Source organism: Benincasa hispida, chromosome 7 (assembly GCF_009727055.1).
Source record: "Benincasa hispida cultivar B227 chromosome 7, ASM972705v1, whole genome shotgun sequence".
In the NCBI taxonomy this organism is placed as follows: Eukaryota; Viridiplantae; Streptophyta; class Magnoliopsida; order Cucurbitales; family Cucurbitaceae; genus Benincasa; species Benincasa hispida.
Window position 1 is genome coordinate 13,315,997 of NC_052355.1, and position 17,148 is coordinate 13,333,144.

The 17,148-nt window shown below is 26.5% G+C and overlaps 1 protein-coding gene across 1 annotated transcript; it reads right to left on the reverse strand.

The window, feature by feature from the left end:
* Window positions 1-879: 879 nt before the first annotated feature.
* Window positions 880-14,964, reverse strand: LOC120081853 (subtilisin-like protease SBT4.14). Its single transcript, XM_039037028.1, has 10 exons — window positions 14,725-14,964; window positions 14,544-14,638; window positions 11,915-12,012; window positions 10,870-11,013; window positions 9,588-9,693; window positions 8,014-8,530; window positions 6,065-6,387; window positions 4,162-4,270; window positions 2,661-2,874; window positions 880-1,527 (listed from the first exon to the last, which is right to left on the reverse strand). Exons 1-10 carry the CDS (start codon window positions 14,812-14,814, stop codon window positions 992-994), a joined length of 2,232 nt encoding a protein of 743 aa, XP_038892956.1. The 5' UTR covers window positions 14,815-14,964; the 3' UTR covers window positions 880-991.
* Window positions 14,965-17,148: the final 2,184 nt, after the last annotated feature.

Below are 17,148 nucleotides of genomic sequence, written 5' to 3' on the forward strand. Positions count from 1 at the left end.
TTAAATTAAGAGAGTTTACCATAATGTACTTGAAAAGTTTCTTATACAACAATTCCTTTTGACTCTAAGAAACCTAAGGTGAAGAACTTAATTGGAAATTGTGAAATCCAAGAAGATTCAACTTTTACCTAGGAGGGACTTTTCTCCCTAATTAGGGTCTCTTTAAATGAAGTGAATGGTTGTATTTATAGAGATAGAAATGATCCTAATATTAAATTATTTAGAACCCCATAATTAAAGTAGTAGATAGATTGAGTTTTAGTTTGAACGAGACATTTTATCTAATTAAGAAAATCATATATTAATTAATTAGGAAATCCATAATTTAATTAATTTAAGAATCCATATTCTAATTAAATTAGAATCTTCGTAGTCTAATTTAGAAATTTCATAATCTAATTAATTAAGAAATTCATATTCTAATTAAATTAGAATTTCATAACCTAAATAAATTATTTATAATCTAGAAATTTCATAATCTAATCCAATTATCTATAATCTAATTAAATTAGAAATTTCATAATCTAATTAGAAATTCATATTCTAGATAAATTAGAAATTCTACAAGTAAATTATCCATATTCTAATTAAATTAAAAAAATCTAAAATAGACCGAATTTACAACGCGGGGCGTTAATTCACATAATTCATATATTTAGTGTTATAAAAGAGTAGACAACAAGTCTAAAAAGTTAAAATTTGAAGAAGTCGAAGAGTCGAATTCATGACTCTTTTTCACTAATTTAATTTACAATAAACACAACTCTGTTATCTTTTAAATTTTAGAATGTTTTCAAAATCCAAACAAAAAACAAAGTAGTTTTAAAACAATGATATTTCTTAAAATTGAGATGTGAATTCAAATGTCTCATCAAACATATCATCACATAACACACAAATAAGTCCAAAACACACAATTAACTTGATAACAACAATAATCCATCTACAAAAAGCCCATTTTAATCAATCCCTCACCAACAATTCATAATCTTCATGGACTATAAACAACAATAGGACTTCTAACAACATGTCGAGCACCAATCCAAGCAATCGACCCCGACACCATTTTTGTCGAGGGTAAAGGACTAGCCTTCACAACAACCTTAAAACTCCTCTTTTGCAGCAACCGTGAGAACGACAAAGTGGTCGGCGTAACCGTGATCTCCACCCCAGGAGGAGCCTTGATGGTAGCATTGAAGACAGAGACTGGATGGGCAACGTTAGTGACTCGTCGTCGAAACGTTGTCGTTGTCGGTTGTCGGGTGCTTTTGAGGCTGAGTTGAAAGGTTGGGTAGTTGAGAGAGTCATGTCCTTGGCCGGGGATTAGATTGGAACAGTTTATGGATTTGGTTCCGGCGAGGACGGCAATTGAAGATCCAGTGTAACCTTCGCTACAAAGAAATTGGACGTATGAAATTTCATTGACATCGTAGATTAGGCCAGGACTTATGGCTCTTGATGGATTTAAGTTGCCAGCGCCATATGCAAATTCACCATCGGGGTTTAGTCGTCGGCTAATTGGTCTCGCTTCATAGTAGAAAATTAAAAAAAAAAAATGTTATAATGTATAATACCGTTAACTGGTTGTATTGTACTTACATTGGGATATTATCATTTATTTTTGGTTGTTATGCGATGTGGAGTGCTAAATTGGTCTAAATTTTGATTTATTTTTTTTAAAAAATATATTTATCTGTCTGATGGTTTCTATTATAAATGTTGATTATGAATTAATTTAGTCAGAGTTTTGATGGGTGTGTTTTTTGAAGTTAATTTTGAATTTAAATTTTAGACCACAACAAATATAGCAATTATGTTCAAAGTATTAGTAGATATAATACCATGCAAAATAATTTTTAGATATAGTAAAATTTAGATATAATTTTTAGAGTCTATCAATGATAAATTATATCACCGATAGGAGCTATCAACGATAAAGTTTATCAATAATAAAAGTCTATCGTTTATAAATTTTGCTATATGGAACTTGGAAGTAGGTTGATGCTATTAAAATTTTGGGTAAGTTGGTGTATATATTTAAGCTAGATTTACTGGTGTATTTATTTTATCAAATAATTAAATATAGATACTCCTTGCATCTTATTGTCACATTATATTAGTTCATTTTAGTAATCATTGTGTTGACAAACTTATTAAAATCAAAATCAGTATATATGGTGAACAAATGTAACTATGAATTTAAAATTTAGATAATCAATTCACATAACTATAAAATCTAGGAAGAAAATTTGTAATTCAAATACATGAGTTTAAATCAAAAATAAAAAATATTGTTTGTTCTTTTGAAATTAATTTAACTACTTTTATCTCTCAAATTTCAAAATGGAAAAAAAAAAATGGTTTATATCTTCATTATTATTCGACTTAAAAACTTGATCCCTCCAATTTCCTTTATATGTCCTTGGTTATCAACACGCTTAAGTTACTAGCATAATTTAATAGTTAAGGTATTTATCTTCGACCAAAATTTTAGATCAGATTTCAAACTCCCATCTTACAACAAGAATAAGAACTTATGTTACTATCTTTCACCTAAAATTGACTATATTGAATGAAAAATACGATTGTGAGAATCAAGGTGGTTTATATTTTTGATGTTCAAGGACCAAAATAAACATGTTGAAGGGAGAGACATGTACCCGTGGTGATCAAAGCTGATCTAATGGCAGCCGGAGACCAATGAGGGTGGAAAGACTTGACATAGGCGGCGGCAGCAGCAACATGAGGGCAAGCCATGGAAGTGCCAGACATGAGTGTGAATTTAGAGTATTGAGTGTCACCCTTCAAACCCGTCAATGACTTCAATGGTGTATAACTTGCCAATATGTCTACTCCTGGCGCTGCTATATCCGGCTATTTGGGATTCAATAGTTGACAACCATTTAAGTCGTGTTCGTGTTTAATGTGTCTTTCAGCTTTTAATTTTGTATTTAATAAATTTATAACGATCATTAAAGATGTGTTTGGAATATATTTTCAAGTGTTTAATATAAAAAAAAAATCGAGTGTTTGACAATCTCACAAAATCGCTTTTGAAATATATTCTAAATAGTTTTGATCAAAATATTTAAAAAAAAAAATCAACTTTTTGAAAAAACACTTTTTTTTATTAAGTCCATCCAAATGGATACTAAATATTGTGTTTATTAAGTTTATAAAGTCCAAACCAAAAGTGTTCCAACTTTCACTTTTTCTATTAGAATTTTTTTTCAAACATAAATCAAATTTTGAACAAATGTGTAGCTGATTTTTTTAAAGAAATCTAAATCATCGATCAATTAAAAGAATGTAAGTTGATGGGATTTTGGTAAATTTAATACTATAAGTTAAAAGTCACTTTTGGTCCCTAAACTTTTATAAAAGTAACAATTTAGTCTCTAAACTTTTGTTTGTAACGATTTAGTCTATATACTTTCAATTTTGTGACAATTTAGTCTCTGACTTTTAGTATATAATAATTTAGTTTTTATACTTTTAAATTTGAAACAATTTAATTCCTAATGTAAACAATTTTACCAAAATTAGATGTCAATTTTATTATTTTATAATGTAGACTTTATATTTTATAAAAATATTGAGTCTCTAATTAGTTTATTGGTTTATTTATGCAAGATATCTCATTAAATCTTAATATTAATTTTTTAAAAAAATAGGGACTAAATTATTATACATTTCAAAGTACAAAAGCTAAATTGTTACATAGTAAAGTTTTAGGACTAAATTATTACAAAACTTAAAATTTAGGGACTAAATCATTACAATCTAATATTTAGAAACTAAATTATTATTATTACAGAAATTTAGGGATTAAAAGTGATTTTTAACCTAATAAACACTCTAACACTCTTCCTATTTGTATACTTGAAATCTATAGAAGATTCAACGAGTGAAAAACAATATGAATATAACATCACAAGAGTTCGATGAATGACTTCTATTCTAATATTATGTTAAATCATCGATCAATCCAAAAATTTAAGTTAAGTAGTTAGAAAAAAAAAATCCAAAAATGATAGAAATCTATTAGACATAAAACTAAAAATTTATTTAAAAATATGAAGATTATTAGATTGAACGAATATTAGATATGATATTAAAAATTCGAAACTAAATTTGTAATTTAACCTAATTCCGACGTACCTTTAAAATGCGGTTGGAGCCTGGATTTGGACCTCTGGATGAGAAGGAAGCTACCATTGGAGCTTTTGCTTTGAGTTGTTTTGTTTTGTATATCACTGCAGTTGGTGTTCTGTTTTTAAAATCAATCGGTTAGTTTTATCCACTACACCTTCCCCATTTCTGGAAAAAAAAAATAAAACATATAAACATATTTTTTTTAAAAAAATTATTTCGATAGAAATGATGTGAAACCATTTACAGAAATAATAAAAAAAATATTAATAGACACAGATAGACTTCTATTAGTGTCACTAATAGGATTCTATCAATTTCTATTATCCTTTATCGAAGAAGATTAAAATTCTATTTTTTAAATAAAAAAAATTATATTAAAATTTTTCTTGTATCTTTTACCTTTGTTTTAATTTAACTCCGATAGTTTTATGGTTTAGTTAATTCTTTCATCTTAATCGTGATTAGATTTGAATTGATTAATTAATGAAAGCCATTGGCTTCCTTTTATTATTTGCTCACCTCAACTCTAATATGGTGATCGGTTAAAATTAACTTCTTTTAATTTCGAATTTTGAAGAATATGTGCATTTTGGTCTTTTAGATTTTTAAGATTATAATTTTTTAGTCCATGCATTTTTAAGAATATACGTGTGATCTCTAAATTTTCACAGTGTCTAACATTTTGAAAATAGATTAAAATGTCTTTTAAATAATTTTTTGTTGAAATAATTCTAGAACATTTTAAATTAGAAAAATAACTTTCAATTCTCTTGGATAATAACATTTAAAAATGGTCTCTTCACTGTAAGAATTATTTTTCTTATTTAAAATATCGTACAATTATTTAAGATAATAAAAAAAATTACTTAAAGTGATATTTTTAAACCTATTCTTAATAAGGAACTAGAAAGGTAAATTTTGATAACTTGAACCAAATGCACATACTTAAAAGTTCAAGGACTAAGATAACAAAAAAACTCATAACTCAAGGACCAGATGCACAAATCACTTATTAGTTCTTGCTGCTAAAAGGTTTTGAGATGAAACTTTATGGGCCCGTTTGATAACATTTTTGTTTCCCATTTTCTGTTTCTGTTTCTCATTTTTCAGGAACGAATTTGTTTAGTAATCGTTTTCGTTTCTTGTTTCTAAATTTTAAGAAACATTCCTGAAAAAGGGACAAATTTGTAGTTTCTATCATTCCTATTTCTATTTCTATTTTCTCGTTCTTTAAATAACCAGACTCAGGCTTTTGCTCTATAGGGTATCAAGTGCTGGGGGTATTCTGGTTTTAGCCTGCCAGTCATTGCTTTGAATCCTTTGAAAATCAATTTTAAGACTTTTCCGATTTTCTCTTTAATAATCCGATTTTTATATTAAATTTCAATATCTCATCAAAATATTTCTTAATTTTCCTTTATTTATGTATTAGTTTAATATTGAATTATAAATTTCTAATACTTATATTTCTATATTATTTTAATTTTCAATATGTAAATTTTGATATTTTTAGAATTTTCAAATTTTATATTTTGCAAAGTAGTATATTTGAGTTAAATGTGAGTTGAAATTATTTAAGACAATAACTCAAGTGAGAGATGACCTTACCATTTAAATTTAGACAACACTTAAAAGATAAATACAACTTTATTTTTGCATTTAGTTTTGCATCAAGACTTATTTGTATTAGATAATATAAATTTTTTATAATTTCTTTTCCGATAGTGAATGTATGACATATCTTTTATATATATAAAATAAGAAACAAAGAAAGAATTATCAAACAAATTTTTAATTTAGTTTCCCCAAGAAATAGAAATAGTTATCAAAAGGACGTATATGAAATAGAAAATAGGAATGGTATCAAACGGGCCTATGTGGGAGTAAAGTGTAAGAGGGCAATTATTACCTGGTGGACTTGATGTAGGTGTGAATAATGGTACCAAGAGATGAGCTAACCATGGTGGCAGGGGCCATGAAGATATCAGCATTATCAAGAAACTGATCACTTTGAATGATAACACCATTAGCGCCAAGTGATTTGATGACAGAATCAGCTCCCCAAGTCATTAATTTACAGAAAACAAGGTTGCCTTTCACTTTGTTTGGATCAAGTGAATCCTCTTCACAATAGCTTGCACTGTCTTTGCTCTCTGAGTTCCTTGCCACATCCCCTCCACTCACTAATGGGTACATCTTTTGCTTTGGATTAAAGATGTTTATCCCTACTCCCTATGTAATTAATTATTTATTAGAAATATGTAATTAATTTTTTATTAAAAAATGACAAAATTTCTCAAAATATTTACAAATAATACTAAAATATCATAATTTATCTATGACGGACCATAATAGACTATTATCTGTGTCAAACACAAATAGTTGTATATTGTGATTAATCGCAAATAAACAATGAAATTTTTGTTATATTTATAAATATTTTAGTTCATTTTTCTATATTTGAAAATAATCCTTCTTATTATTATTATCCATACCCTTATATATATATACCCAAGGCTTTTGAGTTTAATAATTGAATACTAATATTTTGGAAATTTTTCAGAGTAGTGTTTTATTTATTTTTTTTAAAAAAAAGTAAAATTTAAATGCTACTTTAGTTCATTTTGGTGTTGCGAATCCTTCAAAATATTTATTCATTTATACAAACGGTTAATTGAAGCTCATTGAAAGAGTTCTTTTCAAGATTTGAAAAATATACTACTATTATTACATGAATTTTTTTAAAGTATTTTTAGATTTAAGTTTAAACTTGGGGTAATTGTAATTAGTAATATTTTTAGGGATAATAACTAAGTGTATAACATCATTTAAACAAATTGCAAATATAGCAAAGTCTATGAGTGATAGACTTTAATCGTTAATAGACTTTTACCAACGATATGGTCGATCACTAATAGACTCATACCAATAATATAGTTTATCACTGATAGACTATTTAAATTTTGCCATATTTGTAATTTTTTTATATTATATTATATCTACTAATACTTTGGATATGATTGTTATATTTGCAACTATCCCTTAAACTTGAGGTTTTTACGAGCCAGGTTTGATCTGTTCCTAAACTTTTAAATCCGTGTATAGTAAATCTATGAAACATTCAACCTCAATTATAGTTAACATATATTTTAGACATAAAATTGATAATGGTGACTTATTTGATATATTAAGCTTTTATGTCCAAATGTATATATATATATATATATATATATATGTAATTTGTGTCTAATAAAATTATGAATTACAAAAATAAATAGGTCAAAGTTTTAATTTGTTAGACACCACGGGAGACTTAAAAAATTAATTTGTTTCTAGTATATTTCTGATTTTTTTTTTTTTATATTGAATAGTCACTTTGAACAAAAAAAAAAAAAATAAATAAAAAATTCAAAAACTATTTGGCACAAAATGAAATATTTAAGGATTTATTAGAAACTTTTAAAATCCATGGATGTGTTGGATACCTTTCAAAGTTCAATAATTTATTAGGCATAGGATTAAAATTTTAAAAATATAATTTAATGAACACTTTATTGAATTTAAAAACCTATTTAGTTTAAAATTTGAGAGTTAAAGAACTAATTTTATCTCAAATCTTATCTCTCTTGAAACTACGTTAATAACTCATACCGACCATTTTATTTTTCTATGCTGTCAAATATTATGTTCAAATAATATGTTGAATTTTTAACTTATTTCAACCCTAGTGAATGAAAACTGAAAATACATTTCTTTACGAAAATTTTAAAATCATTTCATTAGTAAATATAAAAAATCATGCAAAACCCTTTTTTTATATAAACAAAATTCATGCAAAAATATATGCAATAAACTTACAGAGATGTTCTTCCCATTGCCCAACTCTAATGGGCTGATAAATTTCCGATCAATCGCACTGGCAGCAACCGTCACAATCCACGGCGCGTGGTTGACAACACTGCCGGCAAGCGGACCACTGTTGCCGGCGGAGGTCACGGTGATGATGCCCTTTTTCATGGCATGAAACGCGCCGATGGAGATCGAGTCTTCGGAGTAATTGTTGAAGCCCCCGCCACCAATCGATATCGAAATGACATCAACGCCATCGTGTATGGCAGCATCGAAGGCAGCCAGAATATCCATATCGGAGCACCCGCTACTAGCCCAGCAGACCTTATACATGGAAACTCTTGCCGACGGCACGCCACCGCGGGCAGTTCCTTCAGCCAGACCGGAAAGGCTGGCTCCGGCAACTGCATTTCCTGTTGCCGTTGATGATGTGTGTGTGCCGTGGCCATCGGTGTCTACCGGTGACAAGATGTCGGCAGGGTCGGGGCTGCCATCGAGCTTGAAATATCTTGCTCCGATGAGTTTGCTTCGAAGTTTGACAAGAGGAAAAAACATACAGAACATTGAGAATTAACGTTCAAGTGATTTACCAAATGAACTATTGGATATAAAGATTTCATATTTGTATAATGTCTTTCATTCTAGTTTGTTGTCATTCCATAAAATGTTTTCGGAAAACATGCATTTATATCTGATTAAGAATTCACATGTTTATTCAACAAATCTAAAATTATGATAAGTAATTTAAAAAGAAAAACAAGTATAAATTTCAAAAGTAAAGGGGGCTGAAATTGTTATTAAAAATATTTTATAGGTCTCGTTTGGTAACTATTTCATCTTTTTAGCCAAATTTCAATAACAAAAACAAATTTTCAAAGCTACTCTTTTCTTTTTTGTTTTCAAAATTTGGCTTAGGTTTTTAAACCATTAGTAAGATAAGTATATAACAAGGAAAGAAATTTGGAGGTAGAAGTAATGTTTATAAATTTAATTTTCAAAAATAAAAAATAAAATCAAATGATTATTAAACGAGGTCTTTTAACTTTTTATTTTATAAAAAAATACAACAAAAAAAAAACAATTTATGAATTAAATTTGTAAAACTTTTGTCCTTCAATGATGAAAGTAAATGATTGAACAAAATTTAAATTCTAGCCCCCATATATTATTCAAATATAGTCATTATAATTTGATCACGAAAGCTTTTTCTTTTTAATGTACAAGATGATCAAACCTAGGCATGGTTGAATAAAAAAAAAAAAGTTGATCCAAGTAAGTCTTACGAACACACAAAAAAAATAAAAAATATTTTTTTAAAAAAAATAAGATAAAATCAAAAATATTTTTTAAACAATTAAGATAAAATTTGACGTATGATAATTTATAAATGAAAAATGATGAATAATACATAAAGATAGATGTATTGTTAAATGTATACAAGTATTTTATCTATTTCAATATATAAGTAATTTTATTAAAATTATTATCATTCTAAAAGTCGATGCTTAGATCTCTCAACTCATTCCAATAAAATATTAATAATAAAAAGTAATGGATAATAAAAGTCAAATCTGGAAAATTACTTATTGCAGCCAGTGAAATTGGCATAATGGTGACAAGTGCCTTTCCATTTTTTGGGTGGAGGACCAAACCCATCATCTTTAAAGCTATCCGCCGTTGGAGTGATCCCTACCGTTAATTAAATTAATAATGTGGATAAAAAAATTTACCACTATAATAATAAGAGAAATTATTTCAAAAAGTAAAATAGTTGAAAATATTTATAAGATATAGCAAAATTTTATAACTATCAATGGTAAACGTTGATAGACACTGACAGATTTCTACATCTATCATTGATAGTTCTAAAATTTTACTATATTTTGTAAATATTTTGATTTATTTTTTTATATTTAAAAATAGCCCAAATAACAAACCACAATTTAGGAGTATAATTATAACAACAATCAACTAACAAGTTAGAAATTGGGATTTATATGATTGAACTCCAAGAAAAATACGAAAATTTGTATATATATTTAATTTTCTTTCAAAATTATAGAGTAAAATTTAATGTGTATTTAATACGTCTTAAAAAGAATTTTTAAGTAGTCAAACACCCATTAGGTTAAAATTGATTAGTTATATGCTAATTATGAGAATGAAAACAAAATATGTTTTCTATTCCATCTTTCTATGTAATTAATGATAATGGTACAAAAAATGTTAAAATTAATTAAAATAATAAAATAGCTTCCTTTTTTTAATTCAATTTAAATACAAAACGTATTAGCCACATTAAAAAAACGACTGTTTTTAAATATAGAAAAAATGAACAAAAATATTTATAAAATATAGCAAAATTTTATAACTATCAATGATAGATGCTGATAGACACTGATAGACTTCTATCAGTGACATTGATAGACATTGTTAAAAATCTATCAGTGTCTATCAATTTATAAAATTTTGCTCTATGCTGTAAATATTTTCTAACAGTTTTATCATTTGAAATAATTTTTCTTAAAAAAAATAGAAATTTAATGATAGGAATTAAATATTCATCCACTGTTTATTTTGATGGATATAAATCAAAATTCTTTAACTATCGTAATCTTGAGATAATTATTGACAATCATAACTTGTTACAATACATCAACCCGTAATAATTTATAATTGTTAGCGATTGTTTATTATTGATAGTAATATATTATATTAAAACATTAATAATGACGGTTTTAAAAGATGTCATTCATATTCTTATTTTAATGTGTGATTGAATGATTAAAAACAACTGTCATTGTGATAATTTTTTAGTGTCATGAAATCATATTTTTCTTCTAGTAAAAGGAGGAGAAAAGTTACCAGTGTCAAATAAACCAACAACAATGTCACTCTCATGTTTGGTATTTCTTCTTGCATTGGAAGACAATCCAAGGAAGTCCCAAGATCTTGTTGTTTGTAGCTTTCTATACTTGTTTGGGATCACATGATGCACATCTTCCCTTGCTACAACAAACTCACATATATCATCAAGACATGAAATGGAAAATGGGAGGGGTTAAATGCAAATAAAGAATAATACGAGCACCCGAAAAAAGAGTAGAAAAATATTTTGTTGGTCTCTAGATTTTGGATTTGGTTTTCATTTGAACCCTAAGTTTTAAAATGTTACATTTTTTCGTGCTTAAGTTTTGAGTTTAATTTCAATTTAGTCCTTAGATTTCAAAGTCCAAACTCATATACATCATCAAGAAATGAGATGGAAAATAGGAGGGGTTAAATGCAAATAAAGAAGAATACGAGCACTTGAAAAAGAGAGTTCAGAAAATAGGAAAAATAATTTTTTTTGTCTCTAGATTTTGGATTTGGTTTTCATTTAGTCCTTAAGTTTTAAAATATTACATTTTTTAATATTAAGTTTTGAGTTTAATTTCAATTTAGTCTTTAGGTTTCAAAATGTTATAATTTTACCTTTGAGAATTGAGATTTGTTTCTATTTGATCCATTGATTTCAAAATTTTAAATTTTTAACCTCAATTTTTCATTAACTACTCAATTTAGTCTTTCAACTTTAATTTTAACGTCTACTAATTAATTTAAAATAGTTATGAAGTCAAATTTTAAAACTAATTTTAATAATAAAAAGAATAGTAAAACTTAATTAATTATTATTCTGTTTCAACACTGAAAATTAAAAGTGAGTATTTAATGAAAAATCATAGTTAAAATTATATATCTTGAAATTTAGACACCAAATTAAAAGAAAATAAAATTTTACAGGTAAAATGAAAACATTTTGATTTCTAAAAACTAAATTGAACTCAAAATTAAAATTTAAATATTAAGTTAAAAGTGTAATATTTTGAAATTAATGGACGAAATGGAGAAGAAAGAGAAATTTATTAACTTGATAATTTTTTGGCTTCATCTTCAGTAAGTTTGGCAGCGAAGGCATTGAAGCTTTTCGAGTAACTATACACCATCGACTCTTTTGCTTCGGCGTGGCTGCAAAAGACACACAAATGTAAATTATTTTTAAAAATGACCACGTGTCATTTTTCAATTGGTGCAGCTTGAGCGACACACAAGATAGTTGAAATGAAATAAATAAAAGTATATTAAGATATAATTTTTTATTTATACTTTCAATCGTTCAATTTTAATAAGTCTCCATTGTTAATTTATTGTCGATGCTAAAAAAAAAAATTATGTTGTTTATTAGTATTTTTACTATAAATTTTGAAAATATATTTCTATATTGTATTTTTTTCATCAAAATTATTATTTTTATTTAACCTATTCGATTAAAGACTTATTAAAAATATAGAGACTAAAATTAGACAACTAAAATTGTCCAAATTTCAAAATATAGAAACTAAAATGATTTGGCCTGAATTATATTAATTTTACGTCTAATTAGGAGGTGGATATGCTATGTTAACATGATTTTAAACAGCATATTAAAGCATATTTGATTAATTAATTAGGTCAAGGTGATTTAATAGTAAATGGCACAATGTTTAATGGTATATATTTTAAAAAATGGGCTATAGTTTTATTGGACACCATTATCACACTAATGTAATGACCACCTTGCTCCACTTTATAGATATTACATTGTGCAATTTATCAAATCAAGATTAAATAAAATCACAAATTTGGGTTGACTTTTTCACCCTATGACCCCTTTTCTACCTCTCAAATTTAGGGGGAAAATCAATTTGTACCCAAAATTTTAAGGGTTATATCCCTCCTAAAATTCTAAACTTTATAGGTAAATCAAGGTAGACCCTCCACTAGGATTCATTATTTAAATTGTTAATTCATTATTTTTATAATTGTATAAAGACACGTTTGGATTGACTTAAGAAAAAAGTGTAAACGTTTTTTTTTATCAAACTGTTTAAAATATACTTTAAAAACTAATTTAAATGATTGTCAAATACTCCATTTTTAAATTAAATATTTAAAAATGTATTTCATATATACCCTACAATTTTTTTTGAATTAACCTATTAGAAAGAGATGCTAAAATCAAATTAGTAGTAGTGATTTTTCAGTTTTTTCTTTTAATTTTAAAATGAACCAAGTAAAAATAAAGTGGTAGATTACATAAAAAGTGTCTAAATTAATTAGTTTATGAAATTTTACATTAAAATTAAAATAATCATCAATATAAGATATTAACGGAAATAACTCCAAACTTTTAAGAGTGTAAATGGATGTTTCTTTAAAAATTATTATGTCCAACAAAAAAAAGTAGACACGTTAATGTATGAAATTTTAGGGGGGAAATTTTATGATAGTGTAGAAAATTTTCAAATACATTGCATACTATAACATTTAAGAATAGTATAAGACCCTTAAAATAAAAATGGCTAATCATCCCTCAACTTTATTTTTTTTTTAAATATTCTTAAACTTTCAAAAGTCGAAAAAATACCATTAATTTTTCTTATCTTTATGAGTAGTGTTAGATAAAAACGATTAGTGTTTTGTGTAAAAAACACCTTTGGACTTTCAAAAGTTTCAAAAATACCTTTAAACTTTAAAAAAGTTCAAAAGTACTCTTACTATTATATGAACAAAATTGGTTAATATCATATCCTACTTTTCTATTTTTCCTCTTTTTTTTCTCCAAACTCTTTTTCAATACTCTCTTACTCCCCTATTTGTTAAATGTTTGACATTTGTATATCTAACATAGATAAATAAATAAATAAAATTGCACGCTTCAGTAATAATAAGGAGAAAGAGAATAATAGAAGCACTAAATGATTTTAGGACTTAAATATTTCAACAAAGTTGTATGTTAACAATTGAGTGTGTGTTAATAGTCAAATACATTTTTTATTCGACTATTTATTGATTTGATATGTCTTAAGGGGGAGTTTTTAATTTTGGAATATTTTGTGATTTTTTTAATTTTAACTTAATTTTTTTCTTTTAATTTTGGTTGTTGAAAATTTTGTTGTAAGAATTAAAAAAGCAAGAGAAAGGTGAACATCTATATACGAAAAGAATGAGGATGTCTATGTAAGTTGTTTTAAAATTGTTTTTCCGGACTCAAGAAGACTTCAAAAACATTTTAGAGTTATTTTTCTAATGAGGTATTGACAGTTTTTATTCATATACTGACAATAAAGATATATTTTTTTAAAACTTTTTTAAGGATATTTTTTGAAACTTTTGAAAATTTAATGGTACTTTTAAAACAAAACTTTAATAATTTATATCCAAAATTAACGATAATGATATTTTTGAAAATTTGAAAATTTAAGGGTATTCGTGAAACTTTTGAAACTTTAGGGATATTTTTGACACAAAATACAAAGTTTAAAGATACGTTTTATAATTTAGCCAATAAAATAATATATCACTTGAATATGGCATGTTAAATTGATAATAAAAGGAATATGTCTTACAGCAATACTATCTTTTAAGATCATAGAATTAATAGTGATGATATTACATTATTTGGTTTGGACATATTTAGCCTTTCAAACTTGAATAATTTATCATTTGGATATACCCACCTTTTCTTCACTGACATGAGAACATTTAGATGTGTTTCAACTCCATCAACCTCATTTAAAACAGATTTATTTTCCAGAAAAACAATGAAATGATTCTGCAAAATCAAAACACACAAAATAAGAGGAAACATAGAAAACAAATACATATAAAACTCCACATGAAATTTATTAATTCAAAAACCTTTTCCTTGTCGACGTCTAAGGCAGCAACGCATACTACAATGAAGAAAAGAGCAAAGACGAGAAGACGAGAAGATTTCGATATCGACATGGCGATCACGTACTTCGTAATAACTTTTGAAAGGAATTTATCAAATTCCTAGCTAGCTAACAACTCTCTTATTTGTAATGTGTTTTGTTCAAAACTAAAAAGGATGAGAATTTGTTTCCATGCCTCTCTATTTATAGAAAGATATGAAAACCAAAAGGCAATTTGAAATTTTGTAGAAAGGGCAAAAGAAATATTTGCAAATATGATAATGTGGTAGGCCTTTGGATTAGAGCAAGAGCAATTAGACTTGAAGTTGACCTCTTTTTAGGGTCTTAGGACATTGGTTTTTTGTTATAAAGATGGGAAATCTTTGAAGAAATATAACTCAAACAAACCTCCTTCAAATTTTACTCATTATTGGTCAATTACCACCTACACAATTTGCTTCCTTTTGTTGCTTTCTTTGTGGCCATTAAATATGGTGGCAATGTTTTTTCTAAAAAATAATCATGGGTTATTATTTTAATTTAATTATAATTTCCTATTTCAACTAATGTATATACAATGTATATATATGTTATATATCTTCACTATAATTACAACTATGACCAATTTCTAATTGGATCTTTGTTAATGCTCTTTAAATTATCAATAAGATCATGCATACTTGCACCTATGATTACTATATTCTTAAGAAGTAAATTAGAAATTTACTTTCTAAATTTGTATATTATGTCATTTTTAAAATTTTAGATTATATTTTTATTTAGTTATTACAATTAATGAAACACGGTTATGATACATCCATTATGTTAATTTTTATTGAGTCAACTTTCATGCGGTCATTGACTGGATTTGGCAAATCAACATATCAAAGTTAGTAGCATTTATTTGTAATATTAATATTATGAAAATTTTTAATGGTAGAATGAATCATAATATTAAATTTTCATCAACATGTCGATATTTTCATAAATAAATTCATGTTTCCATGGATTTGATATTGATACGAGAGATGAATCAATATTTTCATTATATATGAAACATAAAAAGTAAGTAACAAAATGCCATTAATAAAAATATAATATAAGTAATAGACATATATACTTATTTGAACATAATAAAATGTTTATTTATTAATGGAATTTTTTTTTTATTTTTTGTTTGTATGATTTTTCTAAAAATATCTATCAAAATGGACATTTTATCGATATTTCTATTAAAATTTTCGTAAAATTATGACCTCAATATTATTGTAGACATCGATATTTTAAATCTTAGAATGAACTAAAAACATAATTTAAAATCTAAAAATTGAGTAGACATAATTCTCAAATTGTAAGCAAGGAAGGAAGAAAGAAAGATTTTCTGAAAAGGATGTGGTAATTTCTTAAAATCAAAGGCATCTATGAAACACAATATGTATATCACATATATTTTATGTAACAAAGTTATCTTGTATTCAAATTTAAGGGACTTAAATCTTTGGATGTATGCTTGTGAAATTGACTGAGTTCTATTGTTCCTTAAATGTGTTTTTGTTTTTCTTCAAAACACAGCTTTATTTGCTTAGAAATGTTAAGCTCTCCATAGTTTATTGTAGGTTAGAGATAATTTAAAGTGTAAAAACTTTTGCCTTAAGTCAGTTTAGGAGAGAATTTAAAAAGTGTATATACTTTGACCTCAAGTCTCTCTCTCTCTCCGTCAACAAGAAACTAAAACATGTAGAAAACTTTTACCTCAAATCTGTCTCCCAATTCCTTTGCAAAAAAATAAGAAAAATGGAAAAAAAAAATCATAATAATTAAGGTCAGCTGTCCCAATTCAATAGAGAATTTTATATGGATAACTCAAATTTCACGATCAAAATGTCTTTTGACCCAAATTTTGAAAATAAGAATACATAATCTTCTGCCTGCATCACTCCCTAGTGCTCGGGTTCCTCCTCTCTCCTCAAGCTCGTTCTTGCATTCAACTAAACCAATACAATAGTTTTCTCACATGCTAGGGGCTCTTCCTCCCTCAATCTTTCTCGTACTACTCCTCCTTGCTCTCACTTGTGTTTGTATTCGTGCTTGCCACTAAAAAAAATTGGTAAGTTTGGTTTGTTATATCAACAAAAAGTTATTCTTCATTATTTGCAAAATCAGAGTCAAACATCACTTGAACGTGATATTTGAGTCATCCATACAAAAATTTCAATTAAATAACCCTAGATTTTGTATGGACTCTTAATAAATTTCTATTTGTTTTTCTACCATCTAAATTTATTGGGTATCTAATGTTCTTCCTAGGTGATTTGGAATTTGTCATCAACAGTTCTCATGTTATACACGAAAAAAAAAAAAAGAACTTTCAAACAGAAGCAATCATTACTAGTATTATTAATAATAT

Bases quoted from the DNA above. Each gene is read 5' to 3' on its own strand.
- LOC120081853 (XM_039037028.1), bottom strand. From the start codon at position 14,814: ATGTCGATATCGAAATCTTCTCGTCTTCTCGTCTTTGCTCTTTTCTTC. The intron at 14,639-14,724 runs GTTTTTGAATTA...TTGATTTTGCAG, and splicing joins TAGACGTCGACAAGGAAAAG to AATCATTTCATTGTTTTTCT. The intron at 12,013-14,543 runs GTGGGTATATCC...TGTCTTTTGCAG, and splicing joins CTCATGTCAGTGAAGAAAAG to CCACGCCGAAGCAAAAGAGT.